This window comes from Cyanistes caeruleus, chromosome 16 (genome assembly GCF_971803275.1).
Source record: "Cyanistes caeruleus chromosome 16, bCyaCae1.hap1.1, whole genome shotgun sequence".
Lineage (NCBI taxonomy): Eukaryota > Metazoa > Chordata > Aves > Passeriformes > Paridae > Cyanistes > Cyanistes caeruleus.
Window position 1 is genome coordinate 12,484,268 of NC_141716.1, and position 22,323 is coordinate 12,506,590.

A 22,323-nucleotide genomic window follows, 5' to 3' on the forward strand; every position below is an offset into this window, starting at 1 on the left:
TGCCCCACTCTTGTCCAGCTGCCTCACCTCCTGCAAACTCACATGTCTACAAGCTCTCCCATTTCCTTCAGGGGAGATTTCTGCCTGAGTTCCCTCTGTTTCTGTTTCCCTGGCAGAGCCCTGCACACTGGCTGGGGTGGATTGGAGGTGCTCAGGGCACTGATTTTCTCCCTGGTTCCATCCTGTGTCCTGGGCACTGCTGTTTTCTTTACAAACCCAGCTCCAGAAGTGTCTTGGCATTTTCTGGAAGTTCCAAAAACCAGAGCTGTGTCCTGGAAGAACTGGATCAAAGCAAAGGTCTGTGGTGCTCAGTGACAGCAGATACTTGTGCGTGAGGAAGAAAAGGGCATGTAAAATGTGCCCCTGTTCTCCTCAGCCTCCTGTGCTGTCAGCTGGAGCTTTCCTGCCCTGGCAGTGTTTCCATCAGCCTCAGTGATTTTTCCTGTATATTTGCCTTTCCCACCTACCTGCAGTGTTTTGGAGATGGAACAGGGCAGGAGCCATTACAGTTGCTGAACTCCCACCTGCTAGGCAGGATGTTCTTTGTGTTTTCCAGAACACTGCTTTTCCCTCTCACTCAGGGCACAAAAAAAGCTCTCTTACCCAACAAGCATTTGTTTGGGTCATTCTTCCTCTTTTCCATGTGGTGTGTGGTATCCCAGCCCTGCTCCAAAGCAGTGATTAATTTTCCTGTGTGATTTCCAATGACAAACATTATTATTGTCTGTTATTAATTAACTGTCACAACTTTGTGCTGTGACTAAAGATAGGAGTTTGTCACTTTTACAGGTGGTTGAGGCCAAGCACAAAGAAAAAGAAATCAAAAGTACCTGGTTGGCACCAGGCTTAGGTACTCAAGTCTCAATTTCCTCATGGGATTTTGAACATAGGTACTGTGAAATTATGGATTACATCATGGAATTATGTCCATGCTATCCCCACAGTTCAGAGTATGTGACTCAAGTGTCCAGGAAATGAGCTCACAGCGAGTCACCACCCATTTAACAACCCTGCCTGTGGGTTTAAAGACTTACTTTTGTACAGTTGCCACGTTAGAAAGAGAAGTTTGAAAGAATAAATTCTCCCAACACGTTATCTCAGCAGCAGAGCAGGCTTGAAGGGTACCTCAAGGGGAGTCACCCCAGCAGTGGGGATGGGTGCTGGAGGAGGAGGCGACTGGCAGGGACAGCAGGCTGGTCCTGGGCAGGCTCCTGTGGCCACTTCTTGGTCACTTCAAGCATATCCAGAGAAGGGAATGGAGCTGGGGAAGGGGCTGGAGCAGCTGGGAAAGGGGCTCAGCCTGGAGCAAAGGAGGCTCAGGGGGCCCTTCTGGCTCTGCACAATCCCTGCCAGGAGGGGACAGCCGGGGGGGTCGGGCTCTGCTCCCAGGGAACAGCCACAGGAGGAGAGGGAACGGCCTCAGGCTGGGCCAGGGGAGGCCCAGGGTGGATATTGGGAAGAATTTATTGATGGAAAAAGTTGTCAGGCCTTGGCAGGGGCTGCCCAGGGAGGTTTGGAGTCCCCATCCCTGGAGGTGTCCAAGGAAGGACTGGCCGTGGCGCTCAGGGCTCTGGGCGGAGGGGATCGGGCACAGGTTAACCCCTCAATGACCCCGCCCGGCTTTTCCAGCTTCAGTGACTCTGTGACCCTTCATCCGCGGCTCTTGCCTCCTTCATGCCCAAGCCCTGCCCGCCTGAGCCCCTCCTTGGGCCGGGCCCCGGCCGCAGCCGCCCCCCGCTCCTCCCGCTCCAGCCCCGGCCGCAGCCCAGCCCCGCCTTCCCTGCCCGAAACCGCCCCGTGACGTCATATCACCTCGTGACGTTTCGGGGCCGTGACGTCAGCGCGCCCCAGCGCCACGGCCGCGTTCCGCTCGGGAGACACCGCCTTCCCGGCGTTCCCCGCGCCTCGCTGCGGCCGCGCCTCCATCTCCCAGCAGCTCTCGCGCACAGAGCCTGCCGGCGCGCGCGGCGCTGAGGCGCAAGGCACGCCGGGACTTGTAGGCGACGCGGGGGCGGCGGGGCGAGGCGGGCGGGCGGAGTCGGGCGGCGGCGGCGGCGGCCTCGGGCCTCGGGTCGGTGTGTGCGGGGAGCGGAGTGAGGGGAGCGGGCACTGCAGCTGAACGGCCTCGGCCCGGCCCCGCGCAGCCATGTCGGGGCTCCTGGGGAAGCTGTTCGGGACGGGCGCCGGCGGGAAGGGCGGCGGGAAGGGCCCGTCCCCGCAGGAGGCGATCCAGCGGCTCCGCGACACGGAGGAGATGCTCAGCAAGAAGCAGGAGTTCCTGGAAAAGAAGATCGAGCAGGAGCTGGCGGCCGCTCGCAAGCACGGCACCAAAAACAAGCGCGGTAAGCGGGAGGAGCCGGGCCGCGCCGCCCCGAACCCGGGCAACAGGTCGGGAGGGCCCTTGGACAGCGCAGCCGCGTCTGTGCTGCTGTATTTTATACCTGGAGCCTTTATTTTTATACCTCAGTGCTTTTCTTTCGTACCTAGTGCCATTATTCTGTCCCTCAGCGCCCTCCCCGCGGCCGTGCCGCCCTTCCCGGCGGCATTCCCGCCCCAGCCGTGTTTCCTCACTCTGAGGGGAAGGACAGCTCCCCTTCCCCCGCGGGCTGCCCCGTCCGGCTGTCCGTCCCTCCCTCGCCATTCCCATGTCGCGATAGTGCTCGGCTCCTCCGTGGCGATCCCTCCCCGTCCCCTGCCCTCTCACTCCGGGGAGAGGTCAGGGAAATATCCCAGCTCTGAAGAGCCGGGCAGCACCGTGCAGTCAGGCCTTGGTTTGCCCTGCTGGCGTTTCTTCTGACCAACAAAAGTCTTCACCAAAACCCGCTTGATGTGAGACTTTGGTTAAATCTATGTTCGTTTTTGTCAGCTTTTACCAAAAGTTCTGAGCGTGTTGGGGAGAGCAGGAGTTACAGCTTTAATGTGTGTGTTATCCGTGGGATGAAGAACTTCCAGGGAGAAAACTGGCCAGCATTAAAAGAGTTTCTGGAATAAACCCTTACAATAAACAAGCTAATATTCTCTCTCCCGGGAATAACATGGGTTATGCTCGTTCTTTTTTTTATGTTCTCATGGAAATATTCATTCTTTTAGAAACGGTGTTTGTTCTGGAGTTTATTCCCACTCCTCAGCCCCTGCCAAGAGGCTCTTCCCCACACACTCCTTAAGCTTATAAATGGAATTGGTGTTTCCCAGGTGGAACTTTGCTTCCCTGGCAGGCCTGGCTGTGTTTTCCAGGCAGTGCTTGATGTGTCTGTGTGTCTGGAGATAAGGCAGTTGTCACCTTATGTGTTCCAGTGCTCTGAAAACAAACTTCTTGCTTGTTTTAGCTTGGTCATTAAAAGTTTTCAGGAAAGCACATCTTGATTTCTGTGTGCAGGAGCAGGAGTAGATCTGCCTGTGGCACAGGGAGCTGCAAACACACATCTGGCAAGGGTTAATTGGCAGTAATTACCCTTAGGAGTTTCATGTCGCTCCTTCAGTCAGCACTTTTAGTCTCCTTCCAGATTCCAGAACTTCCCTGTGTGTGGGTGACGTGGATGGAGCTGGCGCACGAGGGCTCAGGGATGCATCAGAGGACTTCAGCAAAGCCCGACTTCAGGCTTAACCAAGTCTGTTCTAAATCAGATGCATTGCAACAGTTCTAATAAGCGAGATTGTGCTGTGCTTTTTGGCCTAGTTTGGTAATGAGCTCAAAAGGAGAACTAAAATGTGTCTGTCTGCAGTTTCGTCATCTTCTCGGTCACACTGGGCCTCTTGAACTTCTAAACTTTCTGTTCAGGTCTTTGTGTCGCCCTGCTGTAAAGCCATCTCTCTCTCTGCTTCAGAACCTCGAGTAGGGGAGGGATTAAATTTCCTTGGAGGTGGAGGAAGGAGGAAAACCTGCCCATTTACCGGCAGGGTTCTGGGTCAGAGTAATTGAGGGCTTGCAGCAGCACAGGAGCCTGAGGAGTAATTAAAGAGCTGTGAATAGGAGAAGGGTAGGGATGGGTTTCTGCTGGAAAACTAAACCACTTTTTTTCCATTTCTGGAACTGAGAGGCTAACTGTTCTTACTGGGCTGTGAGTTAAGGCAGCTGATTGTCTGTGCCTGGCTGGGAAGTGAATCCCCCTCAGGACACACTCAGTTTTTCTGAGTTCAAGTTGTCATTCATCAGCTGAGCTCCTACAAATAGCATTTTTTTTTTTTATCTACAGATACTGGATTTTCCCCTGTCTGACTTCAGGCTGGTTTATAATCCATAATCTATGCGATTTTAATGCAAAGTTACTTAAATCCATATTTTAACTAAAAATAAAAATATATTGCTTTTATATGTGAAAGTGTTATTTTAATGGAAATACTTTGATATAATTAAAATGCTTTCAAGTAAAACTGAACTAAAGAAAGTTAGCTAGAGATTATTTTAAGTGTTGGGTCAACTTTTAAACAATTAAATTTGAAGAATCCTTAGGCTTAGTTCTCCAAGATTAATCACTTCACTCTGGAATCCCTGCTGTTCCTGGAGGATCTCCTGTGGATGGTGCACATTTGTGATCTCAGCTGGGCAGTGTTGCTGATGGTCCTGGAAGCTGCTGTGGGACAGCCAAAAGAAGGTGATACAGTGGGGCAGGGAGCTTACCTGGAAGCTTAAAGCCACCTTGGGAAAATCTGGAATGGTGTTTTTATTGTCCCAGAGGAAAGCCGGGTGTTTGGCACACTTGAGGAAACAAAAGGAAACATTCTCTGCTCCCCAGCACACTGGGTGATTGTTCAGGTGCCAAGTGAGCAGCTTTCCAAAGGCTCATTCACTCATTCCTGAAGCACCTCTGGAGTCTAAGGAAGGCTTAATCTAAGAAATTTAGAGGCTTCTGGTTCCTGTGCCTGCCCCAAGCACATGCAGGGTTTTGTTAATTTATGAACTTATTTTACGTGTGTATTTTTCGTAGTCCACATTTAAGATATCCAGGCTGTGTAACCAGACAACTCAGGAAATTCTGAGGTTATAATAAGGAACTTTGTAGTATGAATTTCCTCAGTCTGTGTTGTTTCTTGGCATGGGAGTTTTTCACGTTATATGAAAAGTTCTGAGTGTGCTGGGGAGAGCAGCAGTGATGGCTTTAATGTGCTTGCTGTGTTTTGTCCATGGAATGAAAAACTATCAAGATTAATCATCATTAGAAGGGTTTTTTGAAAACAAGCAAATTACTCTTCCCTCTTCTGGGAGGAACTTGGGTTATGCTTGTGCTTTGTTTTGTGTTCTCATGGAAATGTTCCACCTTTTGAAAACAGTGTTCTGGGGTTTGTCCCCACCCCTCTGAGAAGCCTTCCCACACTTCAGCTCTACCTCACGAGTGGTGGATTTACTCCTCTCAATGAACTTCTAGAAGAGGTAGCAATACTGACTAATTTGAGCCAGTATCTTGCTGCATTTTACATCTGCCCTGAAAATCAACTTTGCTCTAACAAAAGCAGAGTACAGCTGTGAGCCTGATGCTCTGGGAGCCCCGTGCTGCTGCTGCCTCCTTTTATTCCGCTCCAGTTTGTCCGCGGCGTTATTTCATCTGGGATGTTTCCTCAGTGCTCAAACCTCGTGATACAAACTAAGCTGTTCCATCTATTCCGAGGGTTCTGGAGCTCTGGGGTTCAGTTCTCAGTTTCAGGGGAGTTTAAGCTGATCCTAATCATTGCTGCTCTGGTGTTTCTGTTCCTGTGGCTGTGCCTGGTCACGCAAGCCGAGCTGCCAGAGGAAAAGCACGGGCACACAGAGGAACAAGGGGTTAATTCCTTGAGCTCTGACTACCTTGGGTATAACACTTCCACAGTCTGTTTTTCCTGGAACCCAAAAGCTCACGTTATGTCTCGGTGTGAAGATTAGAGCAGGGAGAGAAACTCGGTGCTGCCTTAGAGTGCCAGTGTCAAAAGCAGCTTGAGTTCAGATCCGGAGTGAGTGGATGCAGTTTTGTGCCTGCCTGCTGCTGGTGTTACCTTTCTGTTAGTTAGCACTAGGGCCACAAATAGTGGAATGGGTGAAAAGACAATATTGTGCCCAAATACATTCAGGCTTTAGCAGGAGAGTGACATTTCATGGATTTCCTCCGCTCTGGTTTCTGTTAGTGAGCAGTTTTTCTTTCATGATGTCAAAGTATGCCTTTTCACTGTACATAAATACAGTGTTGGGGTTTTTTCCCAGCACTGAGTACACAAAATAGATGCAAACCTACTGCTAGATTCCTGCTGTATAATTCAGGCTTTTCCTGGAAAGAGAACACTCCTATTCTCCACCCAACACCAAAACCAAACAAGCCAGGAGGTTGGGCGTAGGCTGAAGTCCTTTAAGCCCACCTTGGGCTCTCAGTGCTGCCTCAGGGTGATGGTGTGTGATGGAAATTAACTGCTTACATCCCGTTATGTTTTTTAAGGTGTCCCATCAGTCTGTTGGTCTGATTTCCCTGCAGCTGGAGGGTTCTGGTGTCAGAACTGCCCCTGTCAGGGAACCTGCCTGGAATGTGCAGCTGGGACTGACTGAGGCTGCCCAGGAGAGGCCCTGCCTGTTCCTCTGTGCTGCTGTTGGTGTTTGTGTGGGCAGGGCATGACTTGGATTAGGTTGCTGAGCCAGACAAAACCCAAGTCTTACAGAAAAAAAAAAAAAAAAAAAAAAAGAAAGTTGTTTTCTACACTTAACCACACAAATGCTGGAGCTGGCTGGGAGAGGGAGGCAGGAATTTGATGGGAAGGAGGAGGGAGGGCAGTTCTGCTCACAGGCTCTACCTGTGATAACATCTTAACATCTGAGGGTGACGTGGGATCTCCCAGCGAGGGACACAGGGATCATTAATCTTTAATTAAGGCACGGCAGCAATGCCTGCAGGATGGCCAGGATGGTTTCATTTGGAGCACTGGGTGGTTCAGACCTGGCAGGGAGGGGGGGGAAAGCTGCAGCCTCAGCTCTGGGCGCAGACAGAGATTCAGAGGGCCTCAGCCGTGGATTGTGAGCATGCTTTAGAGATCCTGCTTGCCAAGAGAAGTGATTCTCCTCCCAGAATCACATGTGACCCTGGTTTTGTTTCTGTGAATCATCAGGTGCTGCTGCAGGGAAGCTCAAGTCCTGAAGCATTTCCAGCCCATTTTTAGCCCCTTAGCCTGCCCCCTCTGTGTTTTAAGTCACAGTCTAATGTAAAATTGATATTTGAGTTGCAGGTGCTTCCCCAGAACCCAGGGCTATTGATGGCAGTGCAGGCCTGAGTCCTTCATCTTCCCCCGAGGTTAATTAGATGGACATTCACCACCTGGCTTGGGAAAAGTGATAATTGCTCTTTTTAATTAGATCCTAAAAAACAAGAGGAACATTCTCCTTTGGACTCTACCTCACCTATGTTTAGCAGAGGTTTTTGGAGATAAGACTTTCTGGTATAAAACAGTTTGGGAGCAGTGGTGGGATTTCTAACACCTTTTTAAAAACTGCTTTAAAAAGTGGCCCAAAAAAAACCCCAAACCCTGTGATTCTGGCAGATATGATTTGGTAACTGTATTTGATGCAATACATCCTTCCTCTGGTCCTGTTCTCTGTCAGGAGGGAAACCTGGCATGTTTGCAGCTACTAACTGTGTTTGTTACTTTTTCTCTCAAAATGTATTAGGTATTGGATTATAGTATCTCATTAAATTCCAGGCCTAATTACTAATTGCTCAGATGTAGTGGAACTGAAAAGAGAAATGTCAGAGTGACAGGAACATCAGTGGTATTCAAACATTTGGAGGTGATTTTGGTTGGTTATGAAATAATACAAATTAATAGAAAGCAAACTTCATTGTGGGCTCCCTGGGAACTGTGTGCAGTCACTGCATCTCCAGTGAAGGTGGTACCTCCTGAAAATGCCTTGGCAGCCTCTCCATGGTGGGCTCTGCACAAGCCCTGTCCTGGGAGGACAGTGAGAGGCAGAAAGGATTTTTTGTGAGTGCTTCCCTGGCAGCCCCATGAGCAGGAACAGAGTTTATTGCTTATTGTGGCTCTGGAGCTGATCCCAGCCTCAGAGCATGGGATTGCTATTAAAAACTGTAATTCAGCCTCAAAATGTACTGCAGTGTTGCCACTGGAGTGTTTGGAGGTTGAGTCAAGAAGTTTGACTTCTTTGCTTTATTTGACTTATTTGCTTTATAACTTTTGGCTTTCTAAAGGCTTGTGTTCTGAACTTTTCCCCTGTAGTCATCAGCATTAGAATTTTGGCATTCACAAAAAAAGTGCTTTTTCACATCCCAAAATATCTCATCTGGGGAAGTTAGGCTGTTAAGAGAAATGCTAAATATTATGACAGCATCAACGAAATTTTTAGACTTGGCAACACTCTAATAATAATAGTCCAAGACTGAAAAATGCCTGATGGATTCCCAGGCAGCCACTCTTTTAATTCCCCAGCAAGAAAAGGTCTTGAAGTGTGCCACTTCAGGGTGGGATCTTCTGAGTTTTGTAAATTAATTACAAAAACACTGTTCGGCTTAGGGAACTGGGTTGTTTGGTTTTATTCCTGTGAAAAAACAGCATTTTGAGATACTTAAGAGCTACTTCTGTTCCTGCAAAGCTGAACCTGATTGCCTTTCTGGCAGGGATTCAAAGGAATATTGAGTTTTCACTGGAATTCTCTTTAACAAGGTACCTTCAGCAACCACAAGCTAAAGAAGAAAACCCATAAAGAGTATTTGGAGGCTGTGAGAATCTCAGGGACACCTTAGGGAACATACGTTTCTCACCCTAAAAGTTTAAACTTTGGTTGAATACTGAATAATTATCTCATTTCACATCAAAATTTTATGTGTGTATCAGAGAAGCTGCAGATTTTTAACTGGCAAATTTAGTGGCAGTTGGAAAGAGTAAGAGAGGATAATTTACTCAGGCAGCCTTAGAAAATCCGTAATTTAATTTGGAAAGAAGGAATGTGTTTTGGGTAGATCAGCTTTGCAGATGCTTTGCAATCCCCTGCCATCATCCAGAGACATGCAGGACCCTGAGCAGTGAGACACTGAAAACTGGGAAATGCAGTGCAAGCTTTGCTTCCAGAGCATGGATCACATTTCAAGGAATGGTTTGAAGCTTCAGGCCTGGATGTTTTTGGCTGAAGCAGCATTTCTTAGACTCGTTCCAGCTCCTGGGTGGAACAAAGCTGTCTCTGTAACTGGGATTTCTTGTTCCTGGTTTTCTCATTTGAACTTCAAGGCTCACTGTAGATGATTTTTTTTTTTTTTTTTTTTTTTTGTCAGAACTGTCCCAGAGTTGCCTGGAGATGATTTTACAGAGGATTATTGACCAGAGGAGTATTGCCTTGACATTCAAAGGACAGAGGAATCACCTTCCAAGGCTGGAGGTGTGGATATGGGACAACATCAGCAGTCCCTGGTGCAGGGTAGAGCTGATGCTCTGACAGAGCCAGGGTGCTGTGAAGATGGTGTTTCCTCCTGTGTTTGGGTGTTCCTGTATCACAGCCCTGACTGCTCCTCTACAGATAGTTTTTTCTTTATCTCTTTGGGTTTTTTCTTTTGGGCATTTATATATCTTTAGAGCAGGAGTGTTTATTGTTTTGTTTCATCTCTTGCACAATAGACTAAATGTTCCGGCACTGCTTTGCTCAAGAGGAAGTTGTAATCTCGTATTTTAAAAGATTAGGCAGAAACCTTCTTGTGTTCTGTGTCTGGGTTTGGGTACTTTATTGAGGTAGTTTTAATCAGTCACAATCTCTGAGCTGGGAATAGTTGCCTTCCTTTGAGGGCAGAGTTTGGAAACTTTATTAGAGATTTAATCAACAGGCAGAGAAAGACAAAGGAAAGACCAAGTCTTAACTGCTCACAATTCCCTGCTAAAAGTGCCCATTTCCCAAAAGCAAGGCACAGGAGGCTGCTGCAGACAGGGAGAAATGTGGATCATGACTTTTAGATCTGAATATATCCCTGAGACAGCAGAGCTCTCAGGAGGTGATCCCCACGGGGAAGGAACTCCTGTGCTGTGCACAGGATCAGCGCTGGAATTGATGAGGATTTATTTATAACCATCATTTGGTACCTCTGTGTCCCAGCCACTTAGACACCACAGTGCTTAAAATCACACCTGGCTTTTTGGACCTGTGACATTTTGTGTTCTGAGACTCACCTGGGATGAGCCTTCCTTGGTATGGCCTGGATGCCCTTGGATTGAACCAAATCCCGGTTTAACAGTTCCTGGAGCCATCACACCTGTGCAGAAAGGTTCTTACTCAAGGCAAAACTCAAAGTTTGCTCAGTCTGTAGTGACCAGTCTTTTTATCTGCTCGTAGCATTGGGGGATAATTTGTCAATGGCATTAAATTCCCTTCTTAGGGTTTTTTTTTGAGATGTTGTAGGCAGTTTGCTGGTCCTCAGTAGTGAGAGATGAGCAGTTGCTGCCCAGGATAAAGCTCCTCACTGCAGGCAAGGCAGGCAATTACTGCTTCCACCTCCCAGTGCCCCTTGTTTATCCCATTCCAAGGACAGCCAGGATGTTGTTCCTGATTAAATTTGATGCTGAGGCGAGTGCCAGGAAGATGGAATGGTATTTTCAGAAGCAGCAAAAATAATGCTGCTTCTTTCTGCGCAGCAAATTATAGATGGATGCACAGGGTAACGTGGAATGCTCTAACACTATTAAATTGATTATCTCAATCCCATTTAGTGCCTGGGCTTGCAGCTCCAGGGGCCAAGGCACCCCAATTTGAGCAGCTCCTCTGCAGCTCTTGCACTCTCTATTATTTTGGCGTGGCTGACATTTGGTGCACATAATTTTCTGAGGCTGCTGTGGAATTTTCTCATGCCATATGAATATTGCTGCTGTCCCTGTGCCCTGGCATCTCTGCTGCTGCCATTTCTGCCAGAGAGAATGCAAGAATTAGCTGTGAGATGAAATTATTTTTCCCCTCAATTGGAGTAATCAGAGCTGTGAACTGCAGTGTCTTCCCCTGGGGAAGAAGCCTCTTTATTTTAGGTGGCAGTGTGAGTTTTGGGAGGGTTTTGAAGAGGCAGGAGACACCTGCACTGTGTGGGGCCAAATCCTGTGGTGTCATCAACACTTCAACCTCAGTCAGGGGTGTTTTTGAATTCAGTGAAACTCCTGAGTTCTATTCCCAGTGCTCTTTGCTCCTCTCAAGCTGAAATGTGTTTTTGCCAGCAAAACTTGAAGTTCCAATTAAGTAGAGAAAGCCTTGCTCACCCAGGTTTTTATCTGCTGATCTTCTCTTTTCTACTAATGATGTTTAAAAGCATTAATTCCACAGCATTGCTGTGTACACAAATATCCCAGGAACACTGCCTGTCCTGCCAGTGTGTAAGGAATATTTATTTGCAGGAGGGCTGTTGATTTTTAACAAAACCACTGACAGTCACAGTCAACTCTTCCTCTCTCAATGCAATACCATGTAGTGAAATTATATTTTTATTATCCTGCAAGCTGCTTATCACAGTGAATTTTCCTCTCATTTGACTAACAAACTGCTATAAATATTGCAGAGAAAATCATTAGACTTAACAACAGTTCATTTAATAATAATAATAATTTGCCTATACACAGGTTAAAACATCCAATTCTTACAGATAGCATTTGTGGAGGACAAAGTGAAATGATCTGGGTGAGCAATCATGTTTTTCTGATTGATCTGCTGGCAGAGGAGGAGAGTGTGGCTGAATGACTCTGCTCTTTTCATTTCTGGGTGTTCATTAATCAGGAGCAGTGACTGAAAACCGTGACACGAGTTCCTGCTCCTCACTTGTGCTGGAGGGCTGGGTCCTGTCATGGTGACATCCCAGTGGGATTCTTGGGAATCACCATGGACAAACAGGAGGTGTAGAATTTCTGCTGGAATTTCTAGCAGTGGGGGTTACCACAGATACTCAAATAGACAATTAAAATAGTATTTACCACAGAAATTCAACTATATAGATAATTAAAACTGTATTTTTTTAGTTCAGTCAAAGACTGGAAATAAAAAATCCAACCAACCAACCAACAATGACAAACCATCCCCCAAAAAATCCCAAACCAAAAATCAGAGGAAGGAATAATTTTTTTTTATGTGTTAAGAAGTTTGAAAAAACGTTGTTTGAATGTAGTTTTAGGCATGTTTTGCATTCAAGAAATGGAAGCAGCCAGCCCAGATCTCACTGGACTGAGCTGCAGTTTTATTCCTCTCTGGAATCTGGTGTTTTCTTTTCTCTGTAAAAAGGAACTGCAGAGCTCACAGTCTGATGCTCATTAACACAGAGAAATTTTACATTCCTTTGCCAGTGAAAAAGAAGTAATAAACTACTGATATCTATTTTAACTGGTCAGAGCTCTGGGGGGCAATACTTATGAATAAACCTGGCTCCAACATCGTGTCATAGCTGGTAATAAAGACAATTAATATATCAAAATGTCATATGGAGAAGGGCATTTTGAGCCTATTCACTGTCTCCTGATGGATAGCAGGAGTCACCAGGTAGTTTTAAATGTATTACATTTAATTTAATTATAATAATAATTATATATGAATATATCTGTTACCCCCCAGTCATATGTATTATCTGAAAGCTTTATTACAATTCAGATAAAGTGCAGCTAAGGTTTGTTATCTGCTGTTTTTTTTTTTTTTTTTTAGAGGATCTTTTAAGTGCTTGCAATTCATGTTGCACATTGGACTTGCAAGTTAAAACACCCACTGTGCCTGGTAAGGAAGTGTGGGTTGTAAAGGTTGTCTAAAACTCTCTTTATTGGCAGGTTCTTGCTCGTGTCTTGTGAAAACTTCCCTTGGAATGATCAAATATTTTTGCTGTTGTTGGGGGTTGTATTAAATGTTAAATCCCCCTTACAGCAGCTGCTGCTGAGCTGGTTTTTATGTCACAGGGATATTCGAGGGTGAGCTCAGGCACTGAACCTCTGGATATCAGGCCCTGTGCAGGAGCTGCTGGGAGAGGCTGGCCCAGCCATCTGCAAATCTTGCCTGGCTTTTGGCTCCAAGATAAGGAGTTTGTCCCACTGCTGGAAAGCTGAGGTCAGCTGTTTCTAGAAAATTTTGCTGGGTGATCTCTACAAAACCTTCTAGGGCTTGAGTGAACTCTGGCTGGCCAGGGGATAAATGCTTTTCACTTAGTGTATGGTCACAGGTCCTGCTGAAGCAGTTCTACAGCAATTAAAGCTGGCTAGAGATTGCATTTCTGCCTCTGTAATTGCTGTCTTGGAAGCAGTAAAGGCATAATTCGGGGTGTGGGTGCTGTGGAGAGCCTTTGCCTTGGCTGTTTGATGTGATAGATGCCTCTGAGAAGGACAGAGAGAGGCCCTGTCCCACTCTGATTTCCAACACACCCAATTCTTGCACGTGCATAAAGCATAAGGACATTTGTACCCCACTGTCTCTGGTTCTTATTTATTTCTGATTTTGGAAGGTTTTTTTTTTGAGAAAAAGAGCCAATGTAATTCCCTTAAGATTAAGTTTTTATGGCTTTGATTTTAATAAAAACTACACAAATACGTGTTACTCTGGCAATTCATATTTCAGTAGGTTCCTGATCTTTGGCCTTAGGACGGAGAGGAGAAAGTTTATTTTCCTTGGGCTAAAGGGGAGGGGAACAGAAAACACCACAAATCCATGATAAGTTTAAGGGCAGTGCAGTTGTGGTGTGGGTGGGAATGGCAGGGACAGGGTTACCCAACAATTCTGATAAGAACTTGTGATCGTTCACGATGATTCTTGCAATGTTTGGTGTCTGAGGAGCTTGTTTTAAACACAAACATGAAATGCAGACAAACTGTAATTGTTCTCAGAGAAAGCTGGAGTGGGGAGCTGTACATAAATTGTAGCATTTTCCTTGGCTTTGTATAATGTTCTATAATTCTATAAAATCTCTGGTTTTGCCAGTAATTCTCCGTGAGGCACAAAATTCTCAATGAAGAACATCCCCTTGTCAGGCATTTCCCCAGCATCTGTCACTATATAAACACAGCTATTAACAGTTTTTATCTTTCTGAGTAAGAAAACTTCTTATATCCATAATTAAACCATTAGTGCAGAATGAACCAGCCTAAATATCCCAGCAATGTGTTGCTCATCACTTTATGATCTGGCATAAAGCTGGAATGTTTGGGATATTTGTGTTGTGCCTCATTCTGCAGAGCAAACATTGTCCTTTGAAAAACCCCCTGTTCTCACTCCTGTCAGACACGTGGATGTTGGACTGGTCCCAAAACAGGGGAGATTTGCTGGCCACTAGAGGGAAAGTCAGTGCAGAGGTTTGTTTTGTGTCCTGGGCTCCTCTTGGAACAGTGGAGGTTTTTACTGGCTTCTCCTAAATAATCCTGAGCTACTTCATGTACTTGGCATCCTTAGCTGGGCCTTGCCATAAAAAAAGTGCTTTATTTCTTCTCTAACACACTAGTTAATTTGAAATTAACCAAATACAGCATATTTATAACCAGTTGCAGAGCTGGAACTCTATTTAGGACTTTATCTTGCAGGACTGTCAGCATCTCAGGATGGCACCTGCCAGAACACCTGGGGTGCCTGTGGGCTCCAGTTTTTAGGAGAGCAGCCTCTGTGTGTGTGCTGCAGGAATATCACATCCCTGAGTTAGCACCCTCTGGAAGGGGAGATAAGGGAAGCTGTCTCTTGTCAGGATTTCCTACTCCTTGTTTCCTGCTCTCCTCAAAAAATTCTGCTTGGAAATAACATCTCTCAGAGATTTAAAGATTTAAAGCTTATATTTACTACTGTTCTTGGTGTGTGTGACTGAGCTTTTGGGAGGGCCAAGCCTGATTTTTAGCAGAGCCAATCCTGTGTCACATGAAGTGGTTTCTGCTGTGAGACTCTCAGAGATCAGAGCACTGAAGAAATGAAGTGTGTGTGTGTGAGGAGCTGAGGGCGAGGCTGCTGGAGCAGGCCTGAGGTGAGGTTTAAAGTACACAGGGTATTATTGTATGACCTGGGCTGTCATGGAGAGGACAGGTCAGTCCAGAGCAGGGGGGAGTGGCAGTGCCACGAAGGGAAGCTGTATTTGTGTCTTACTCCATGTGACACGAGGTGTTTGTTGCTCCAAGTCCCATCCAGCCTGGCCTTGGACACTTCCAGGGATGTGGCATTGACCACATCTGGTAGAGCTCTGTGTGAAGGTAGCTCATGTTCCCTGTCAGTGTTTCAGGAGTGGCCTTGCCCATGATTTCTGTCCAGGTGCTTTGGGAAGAGCTGACTGTGGGCTGTTGTCACCTGCTGGCTGCTCTGCTGTGTGGGTGGGGTGGGTAGAGCAGGCTGGACCAGTCCTCCCACACTGATCCTCAGGGGTGGGAGCTGTCCTGGGTGGGCTCCTCCTGCACAGCACACATTGTACCAGTGCTCACAAGCAGCAAATTGCTCAAACCACCTTCAGTGAGGGCTTCTCTCAGCTCAGGCTGCTGTGTGGACACCTTGGAGGAGTAAGACAAAACATCCATAAATACCAGCATTTCTAGAACGTGTATTTCACATTTAAGCACAAAGCTGAGGGAATATTTCTCCTTGGATTTGAACAAGCTGCTTCTCCCAGGGGTTCAGCAGGAGGTGGGGACCTGCAGCAGCACAAAGACCTCATCTGGCAGGAGCTGCACCAGCAGTGCTGCCTTCCTGTGATGGGGTGTGTGTGAACAAGGGTGGTTTTGGAAATGAGCTTGGATATTGAAGCTTTCTGTTTGTTGTAGCATGGTCTCTGTCTGGGCTGGCATCCTGCTGTGACAGGTGATGGCCACAGGGCAGCAGCCACCTCAGAACAACTTTGTTGAAGGAGACAAATCAAGGGTTGGGCATCATAGTTTAGTTGTGAAGAATGGACAACAAATACTAGAAGATGCTAAATATTTCTCTGTGCTGAGTGGCACTTGGTGCAAAGTGTGACTGCAAAGTGTGAATTTGTGTTTTGGGCACAAATCTCATCAATCCTACCCTGTCCTTTGCTGTACAGCTGCCCTGCAGGCCCTGAAGCGCAAGAAGAGGTATGAGAAGCAGCTGGCACAGATAGATGGCACGTTATCAACAATTGAATTCCAGAGGGAAGCCCTGGAGAATGCCAACACCAACACTGAAGTGCTTAAGAACATGGGTTTTGCTGCTAAGGCTATGAAAGCTGCTCATGACAACATGTAAGTTACTCCCTCCTGCATCTTTCCATGAGATCTGTAGTTTGGCATTTGTTAGAGCTGCTGAATGCCAGGTGTTTCAAACCAAAGGAAAAGCTGGAGCAGCAAAACTTCCTTATGAAAGGCTCTTAAACTAAAATTGAACTAAATACACAAATGTCGATCCTTCCTCAGTTTACTACTGTTTTATTTTCTACATTTATCCAAAAGCTGGGTATCACCACTGTGGTCTAAAGAAAATGGGAACCTGTGGCAGTTACAGATCCATCTCGTAGCAGCAAGAATTTTAAGTCTCAAGGGGGGTTTTGAAACTTGTTGTTCTGCAGTAGAGCTGGTGTATGTAGCAATAATTAAAGGTAAAACTGCATTATGGGAATGTTGTGCTTGCTCCACAAGCAAATATTGTGGATGTAATAATGCTGAATCAGGGAAAAGAGCAGATTATTATTAATATCAGTGGTGCAGAACAAAACCTCTCCCTGGTGTCTCTGTAACTGCTGGGAACTAAGCTTGCAGGGAGGAGTTAAAAACACATCTATAACTGTGTTTTTATAAAAACACATCTCTAATTGTGTTGGGACCAGGGGGGTAAAGCCCAGACTTGCATGCAAATTATATTTTGGGAAAGGGCCTTGGAAATGTAACTGTGGTGTGGCATTGCTGCAGAAGCCAGGAAATAGTGTTGATTGGGAAGGTGCCTGCTGATACTGAATTCTTTCCTTTCTTTTCCAGGGACATTGATAAAGTAGATGAATTAATGCAGGACATTGCAGAACAGCAAGAGCTGGCAGATGAGATCTCCACAGCCATCTCCAAGCCAGTAGGATTTGGGGAGGAATTTGATGAGGTATGGCTTTCAACCTGCTTCTGTTTGTACCAGTGAGTCATGGAATCCTCTGGGTTGGGAGTCCAACCACTGACCCAGCACTCCCAGCCCCATCTCTAACCCTGAGCACCAAATCTGCATGGCTTTGAAATCCCTCCAGGAATTGTGACCCCTGGGAGATCTTTCTCAGGAGATCTGCATGTTGTGTGTGCCTGGGTGCAGGACTGGGCTGTGAAATCTCTCCTGGAACTGTTGGTGTCTGTGGCCTGGACTTTATGCTTAGAACGGTCTGGATGGCCTGACCTGAGAGAATATTTGGATTTCTCCTTCCCTCCTCTGCTTTCCTTACCCTCCTGGAGATCAAGTACAGGAATCACATCAGAATCAGACTTCTCATCTCCTCACTTTGCTCTCATCCTGTGCATTAGTGCTATTTTCTTTAATAGTATGATCAGCTATATCTGATTGTTAATAAATATGACTTAAAGTTCCTTCTTTTTTCTCCTTGAATTCCTAGGATGAGCTCATGGCAGAATTAGAGGAACTAGAACAAGAAGAACTAGACAAAAACTTGCTGGAAATCAGTGGTCCGGAGACAGTACCACTACCAAATGTGCCCTCAATATCAATACCCTCCAAGCCAGGTATGGATCAACCTTTACTGAAACATCCTGGATCATTAAAAGTGTGCTTTTTAATCTGCCAGTTCCTTGGATTTTGGGGATCTGGCTGCAGGCAGCACAGACATTTTGCTTGAAATTGCTTCCTGAATCCCAAATCACACCCAGTGCCACTTCTCTATGAGGTGCACCTGCCTTTCAGAAGAAGCACAAAAATCACTCCCTGCCACAGCAGCAGCTGTTTTCTGCTTCAGTTCATCCAGGTAACCTGCAGCCTGGATGATGCTCAGGGTGCAGTGGAGGTGTGGGAGAAGGGAGCCTTTTTCCAGGTGCTGCTGGGCCAACAAGGAAGAAATCTCAATAAGATACCCTGAGGTTGTAAAAGGGAGGGCAGAGTAAATTAACTCATGAAGTCATTGAAGTTGGGAAAGACCTTCAGGGTCATCCAGTCCCAGGCAGGCTCAGATTCCCCTATGGATCCATGCTTCCTTGCTGCTGCTTTGGGTTTTCATTTGATCCCTGCTTTTCTGCCCTTTGGGAGGATCTTCCTGGGGGCTCCTCTGCAGCACCCAGGCCAGGCAGTCCCAAACTCAGGGTCATCCCAGTCCTGCAGCACACATATCCAGGGAATTTTAGCTGGTGTGAGGATTTTACCTGGAGGATGGACAAGAAATGTTTGTATTTACACATGGTTCAAAAGCTGCTCTTAAATCTGAACTGGTCCCTCTTGTATGAACATTCCCCATGGAATTCAGCTGAGTTGGGACACCTCTGGCAGCACTAATGGGATATGAAGCTTTACAAACCCATTTTGCTGAATCTGCCTGACTATGATGAATAATTTGTAGACTTTGCAGCTCTATTCCATGTCCTTACTTGGAAAAGGGAAAAAAAAAAAAGTCCAAAAAAGCAGTGGATGAAAATAATCTCAACTAGTCAGTGTATCTGTAATTCTCCTGCTGCCTTTCTAGGCTTGGATGGGTGTGGGAAGCAGCAGCACTGCCAGAACAGGTTCTGCTTTGTGCCACTGCTCCTTGTTTGTTACTCTGCTTTTATTGACACCACTGATTTTGTGTGTTCCTGGCTGTGTTTTGCCAGGCAGAACTGCTGACCAGAGTTGGGGAGGGAGTTCTATCAGAACATCTGAAATCTGAGACTTTATCAAATTAAGGAGAAATAGATTACACAAAGCAGTGCACTGCCTTTATATTGTCTGGCTGGTTCAATGAGGTTTGTTCCCTAAATAGTCTTAAAACAGAATGTCTTGGACCCAGATCTACTCTGCATTTTGTGACTGCACACAAGTAAGAGGTGGTGTAATTGTGGACATATTTACACAGCATAAAACTTAGGGAAACTCCCTAAAGTAATAGAAATTGTGTACAATTTTGATAGTAAAAGCTTCAGGCATAAAGCTCAGTGTTTCACAGGATTTATGCTAAGCTGCTTTTGGATGGAAATGAGAATTCCATGAATTCCATTAATGTATTTGAATAGCACCTTTTGCTTCAATAAAGCTGCCTCCAAGGCTGGCACTTGGGGAAAAATTTGGATTCTGGGGTGGTGTTGGGTGGAGATTTTGTGTGGGTTTATTTTTTGAACCTAAATTGTTTTTCACTTAAAACTGACTTAAAACTTGATTAAAAGTTTGCTTGTGATTATCATGGTCAGACTTCCAAAGGGAATACTGTCCATAACGGTTCAGGTTCATGTGTAATTCTCTTTTGGGAATAATAATGTGTCTCTTGAGGTAGAGCTGACTCTGTTGCCTCCTTTTTATCCATTGAAGGAAAGATGACCACGAGCTTTCCTGCTTTTCCAGTTCTCAGGAGCTGTCTGGATTTTGGCTTTGAATGAGGAATTTTGGTGGTGTCAGCAGAAATTCAGGCAGAAGCTGTTTGTGTTTAATGGAGGCTGGAGCAGCTTAATCTAGAAAACCAAATTCCAGCCTTGTACAAATGAAGGGTCTGGAGCTTGGAGCTGACTCAGTTTTCCTGATGTAAATGTTTCTTTTGGAATGACACGAACCACTTGGACCAGGAATTGTTTCACACTTTTTTTTTTCTTTTGACATTTTCTAAAATTATTGCAGGTATTTGTGGGTTCCAACCTTTTTTCGCTGAGTTAATGGAAACTGGACATGTCAGGTTATGTCAAAGAGCAGCATTTTCTGCCCTGGAACAACCAGGAGTGAGGAGAGTGCAGTGTCCAGGCTGCTCCCTCCCATCCACATCCACCCAGCTGCCAGGGAGCACAGGAGAAGGGACTGGGATGTTCCTGGGGCTCCCCAGCCCTCCCACATTCCATACCTGACCCAAACACCTCATTTCTTGCATTTACAGTACTCAGTGATGGAATAAGGAATTAATTTTTGATGGGGAACAGATTAATACTGGAGACATCAGATGAGTTTCTGTAAGAAACTGTATTCCTCTGAAAGAGGCTTGAAAATTATGAAAAAATACCACACTTTAACTTTCCTGCCCACTGCCTTCTTCCTGGGAAGAGAAGTGGGAGCTGTGTCTTCCACTCAGAGCTGGACTGTCAGGAAGTTTAGGCTTCTTTCAGCAAAGCACCTTTTACTTAAAAAAAAAAAAAAAAAAATAGTTCAAAAAGCTTTTGTATAATTTTTGCCCACAGCTGGCTTTAGGTGCTTCATTTACTGGTTTGTCAGTGGCACAGAGGCCACTGGGTTCTGTCAGGATTCCCACTCACTTGTTCTCTTTTGTGATTTTGCAGCCAAGAAGAAAGAGGAAGAAGAGGATGATGACATGAAAGAGCTGGAAGCTTGGGCAGGAAACATGTAACCACAGCAGCCCCTGGCTGGAAAAAAGACTTTGGTTACCTATTCTGGGTGCAAATGTGTTTTGTTGAGGAGAAAGCATAAGCAAAATGTCTTTATCTTTAATTTTAACCCAGAGCAGTGGGAACTGCATTGCTGTTTTCTGCATAGCATGGAAAAAAGTCTGCCCAGAGGAGAGAAGGGGGAGCAGGGGAATTTCCTGCTGTCGATACGGTTGAATTTCTGTAGAAAAGGTATTTGCAAAATCAAACATTCAGCTTTGGGACTGTGCTCCTGCCACTGCTGGATCTTCATCTTCAATTTGGGCCATATATTGAATTGAAATAAGCTGAAAAACACTCTGTAATTTTAAGTCAGTTTAAGTGTGTCTAGGAGTCTTGTAAGGCATTTAAAAACCAGGAAAAGTCGTAAGCCCCCATCGGCTTCTTTATTGTGTTTTAGGTGCAAGAATGCTTTAGGTTTTTAGTTCTTTGCCAGTTCTATTTATATCCCTTGACTGCTGTGTGGCCAGCCCTGTGTCTGTCACCGCAACAACGTAGTCACTGTGCCCATTTTAATTGGTGAGAATGATCTGCAGTTGATCCACGCTCTCTTGGAAGTAGGGAAGGTTTCAAGTTCAGTTGTACATTTTTCTACATAGCACTACAATGTTTATTGCTTTTTTGTGATAATTGATAACCCATTCAGATACATGCACACAATTATTTTAATTAAGAAACTACTATGGATTGCACTGTATTAAATATCTCGATTAATTTTCACCTGTGGCTGCTGTGCTCGATTCTGTGTCCTGTTTAAGTGATGTGGCTGTGCTTTAGGTGTAGTTTGGCCTCTTTCTACTTGAGGGACATCCACTCTAAAACCTGCTGAGCTATGGTTGGGCTCTGCTCGCAGTGAACAAGGGGCAGGACATGAGGAGAGACCCTCAAGCTATGCCAGGGGAGGTTCAGGTTGGACAGCAGGAGGAATTTCTTCACGGAAGGAGCTGTCAGGCACTGGCAGGGGCTGCCCAGGGCAGTGGTGGAGTCCCCATCCCTGGAGGTGTCCAAGGAAGGTCTGGACGTGGCACTCAGAGCTTTGGGCTGGGGACAAGGTGGGCATTGGGCACAGGTTGGGCTCAGTGACCTTGGGGATCTTTTCCAGCCTCAGTGATCCTGGAATTCTGTTCCATGTGAAAATCCCCACACTAAAGAGAAATCAGCTGAATTAAGTTCAAAGCAAGAGGTTTAGGGACAGAGCTGGGGCCCTTGGTTTTCCATCATGGAAATGATCTCTGCTGTGCTCTGTGCTAATGGATGTTGTTAAAGCAGCTTTGTTTTATTCTAGGAATTACAGGGGAGCATCTGAGATGCACTGAAGTCCCAAGCCCATCAGCAGCACTCACGCTGTGCAGGGTCCTGGTGTGGGAGCTGTGGCAGAGGCAGCCCCTGGCAGCCCAGCTGTGCCTGGGGAGCTGGGTTTGCTCTTCTCTCAGCCTGACCCAAGCACAGAGCCTGTGTGCTCTGAGCCATGGCAACTCCAGCCCCCCTTCTTTCTTCAACCTTTTAATCAGTGGTGAAGGGGTGGTTCCTTAATCCTTCAGTTTAACACTGTGTCTGAGGACTGATCACCTTTCTGCTTTGGATATCACCGAGTTCCTTATCCATTCCATGTCCAGCTGGAATGTTTACAGTGAACATTTTGTTGCCTTGCTCAGAGTGGTTCTGAGGGCAGGACTTCCCTGTCCAGAGCCCCACAGGGCAGTGGAGGAGGGAGCAGCTGTGCCTGTGAGAAGTTGCTGTAGCTGCCACTCAGTCCCTTTTCCTGGGAAAGCCACTCCAGTTCCTGTTGGGAAACTCAGCTTAATTAACTTGCCCTCAAAAACTCAAGTAGCAGCTGTGCCAGTGTTTTCTTGTGGAGCTGTTAAAGGAGGCAAGCAGAAATCTGGGATCCAGGTGTTCTCAGTTCATGGAAAATTCTTGTTTTTT

The 22,323-nt window shown here is 46.0% G+C and overlaps 1 protein-coding gene across 1 annotated transcript; it reads left to right on the plus strand.

Annotated features, from left to right (window-relative positions):
- Window positions 1-2,016: 2,016 nt before the first annotated feature.
- Window positions 2,017-21,117, plus strand: CHMP4B (charged multivesicular body protein 4B). Its single transcript, XM_023939970.2, has 5 exons — window positions 2,017-2,342; window positions 15,933-16,110; window positions 16,840-16,954; window positions 17,451-17,577; window positions 20,293-21,117. Exons 1-5 carry the CDS (start codon window positions 2,147-2,149, stop codon window positions 20,358-20,360), a joined length of 684 nt encoding a protein of 227 aa, XP_023795738.1. The 5' UTR covers window positions 2,017-2,146; the 3' UTR covers window positions 20,361-21,117.
- The last annotated feature ends 1,206 nt before the right edge of the window (window positions 21,118-22,323 follow it).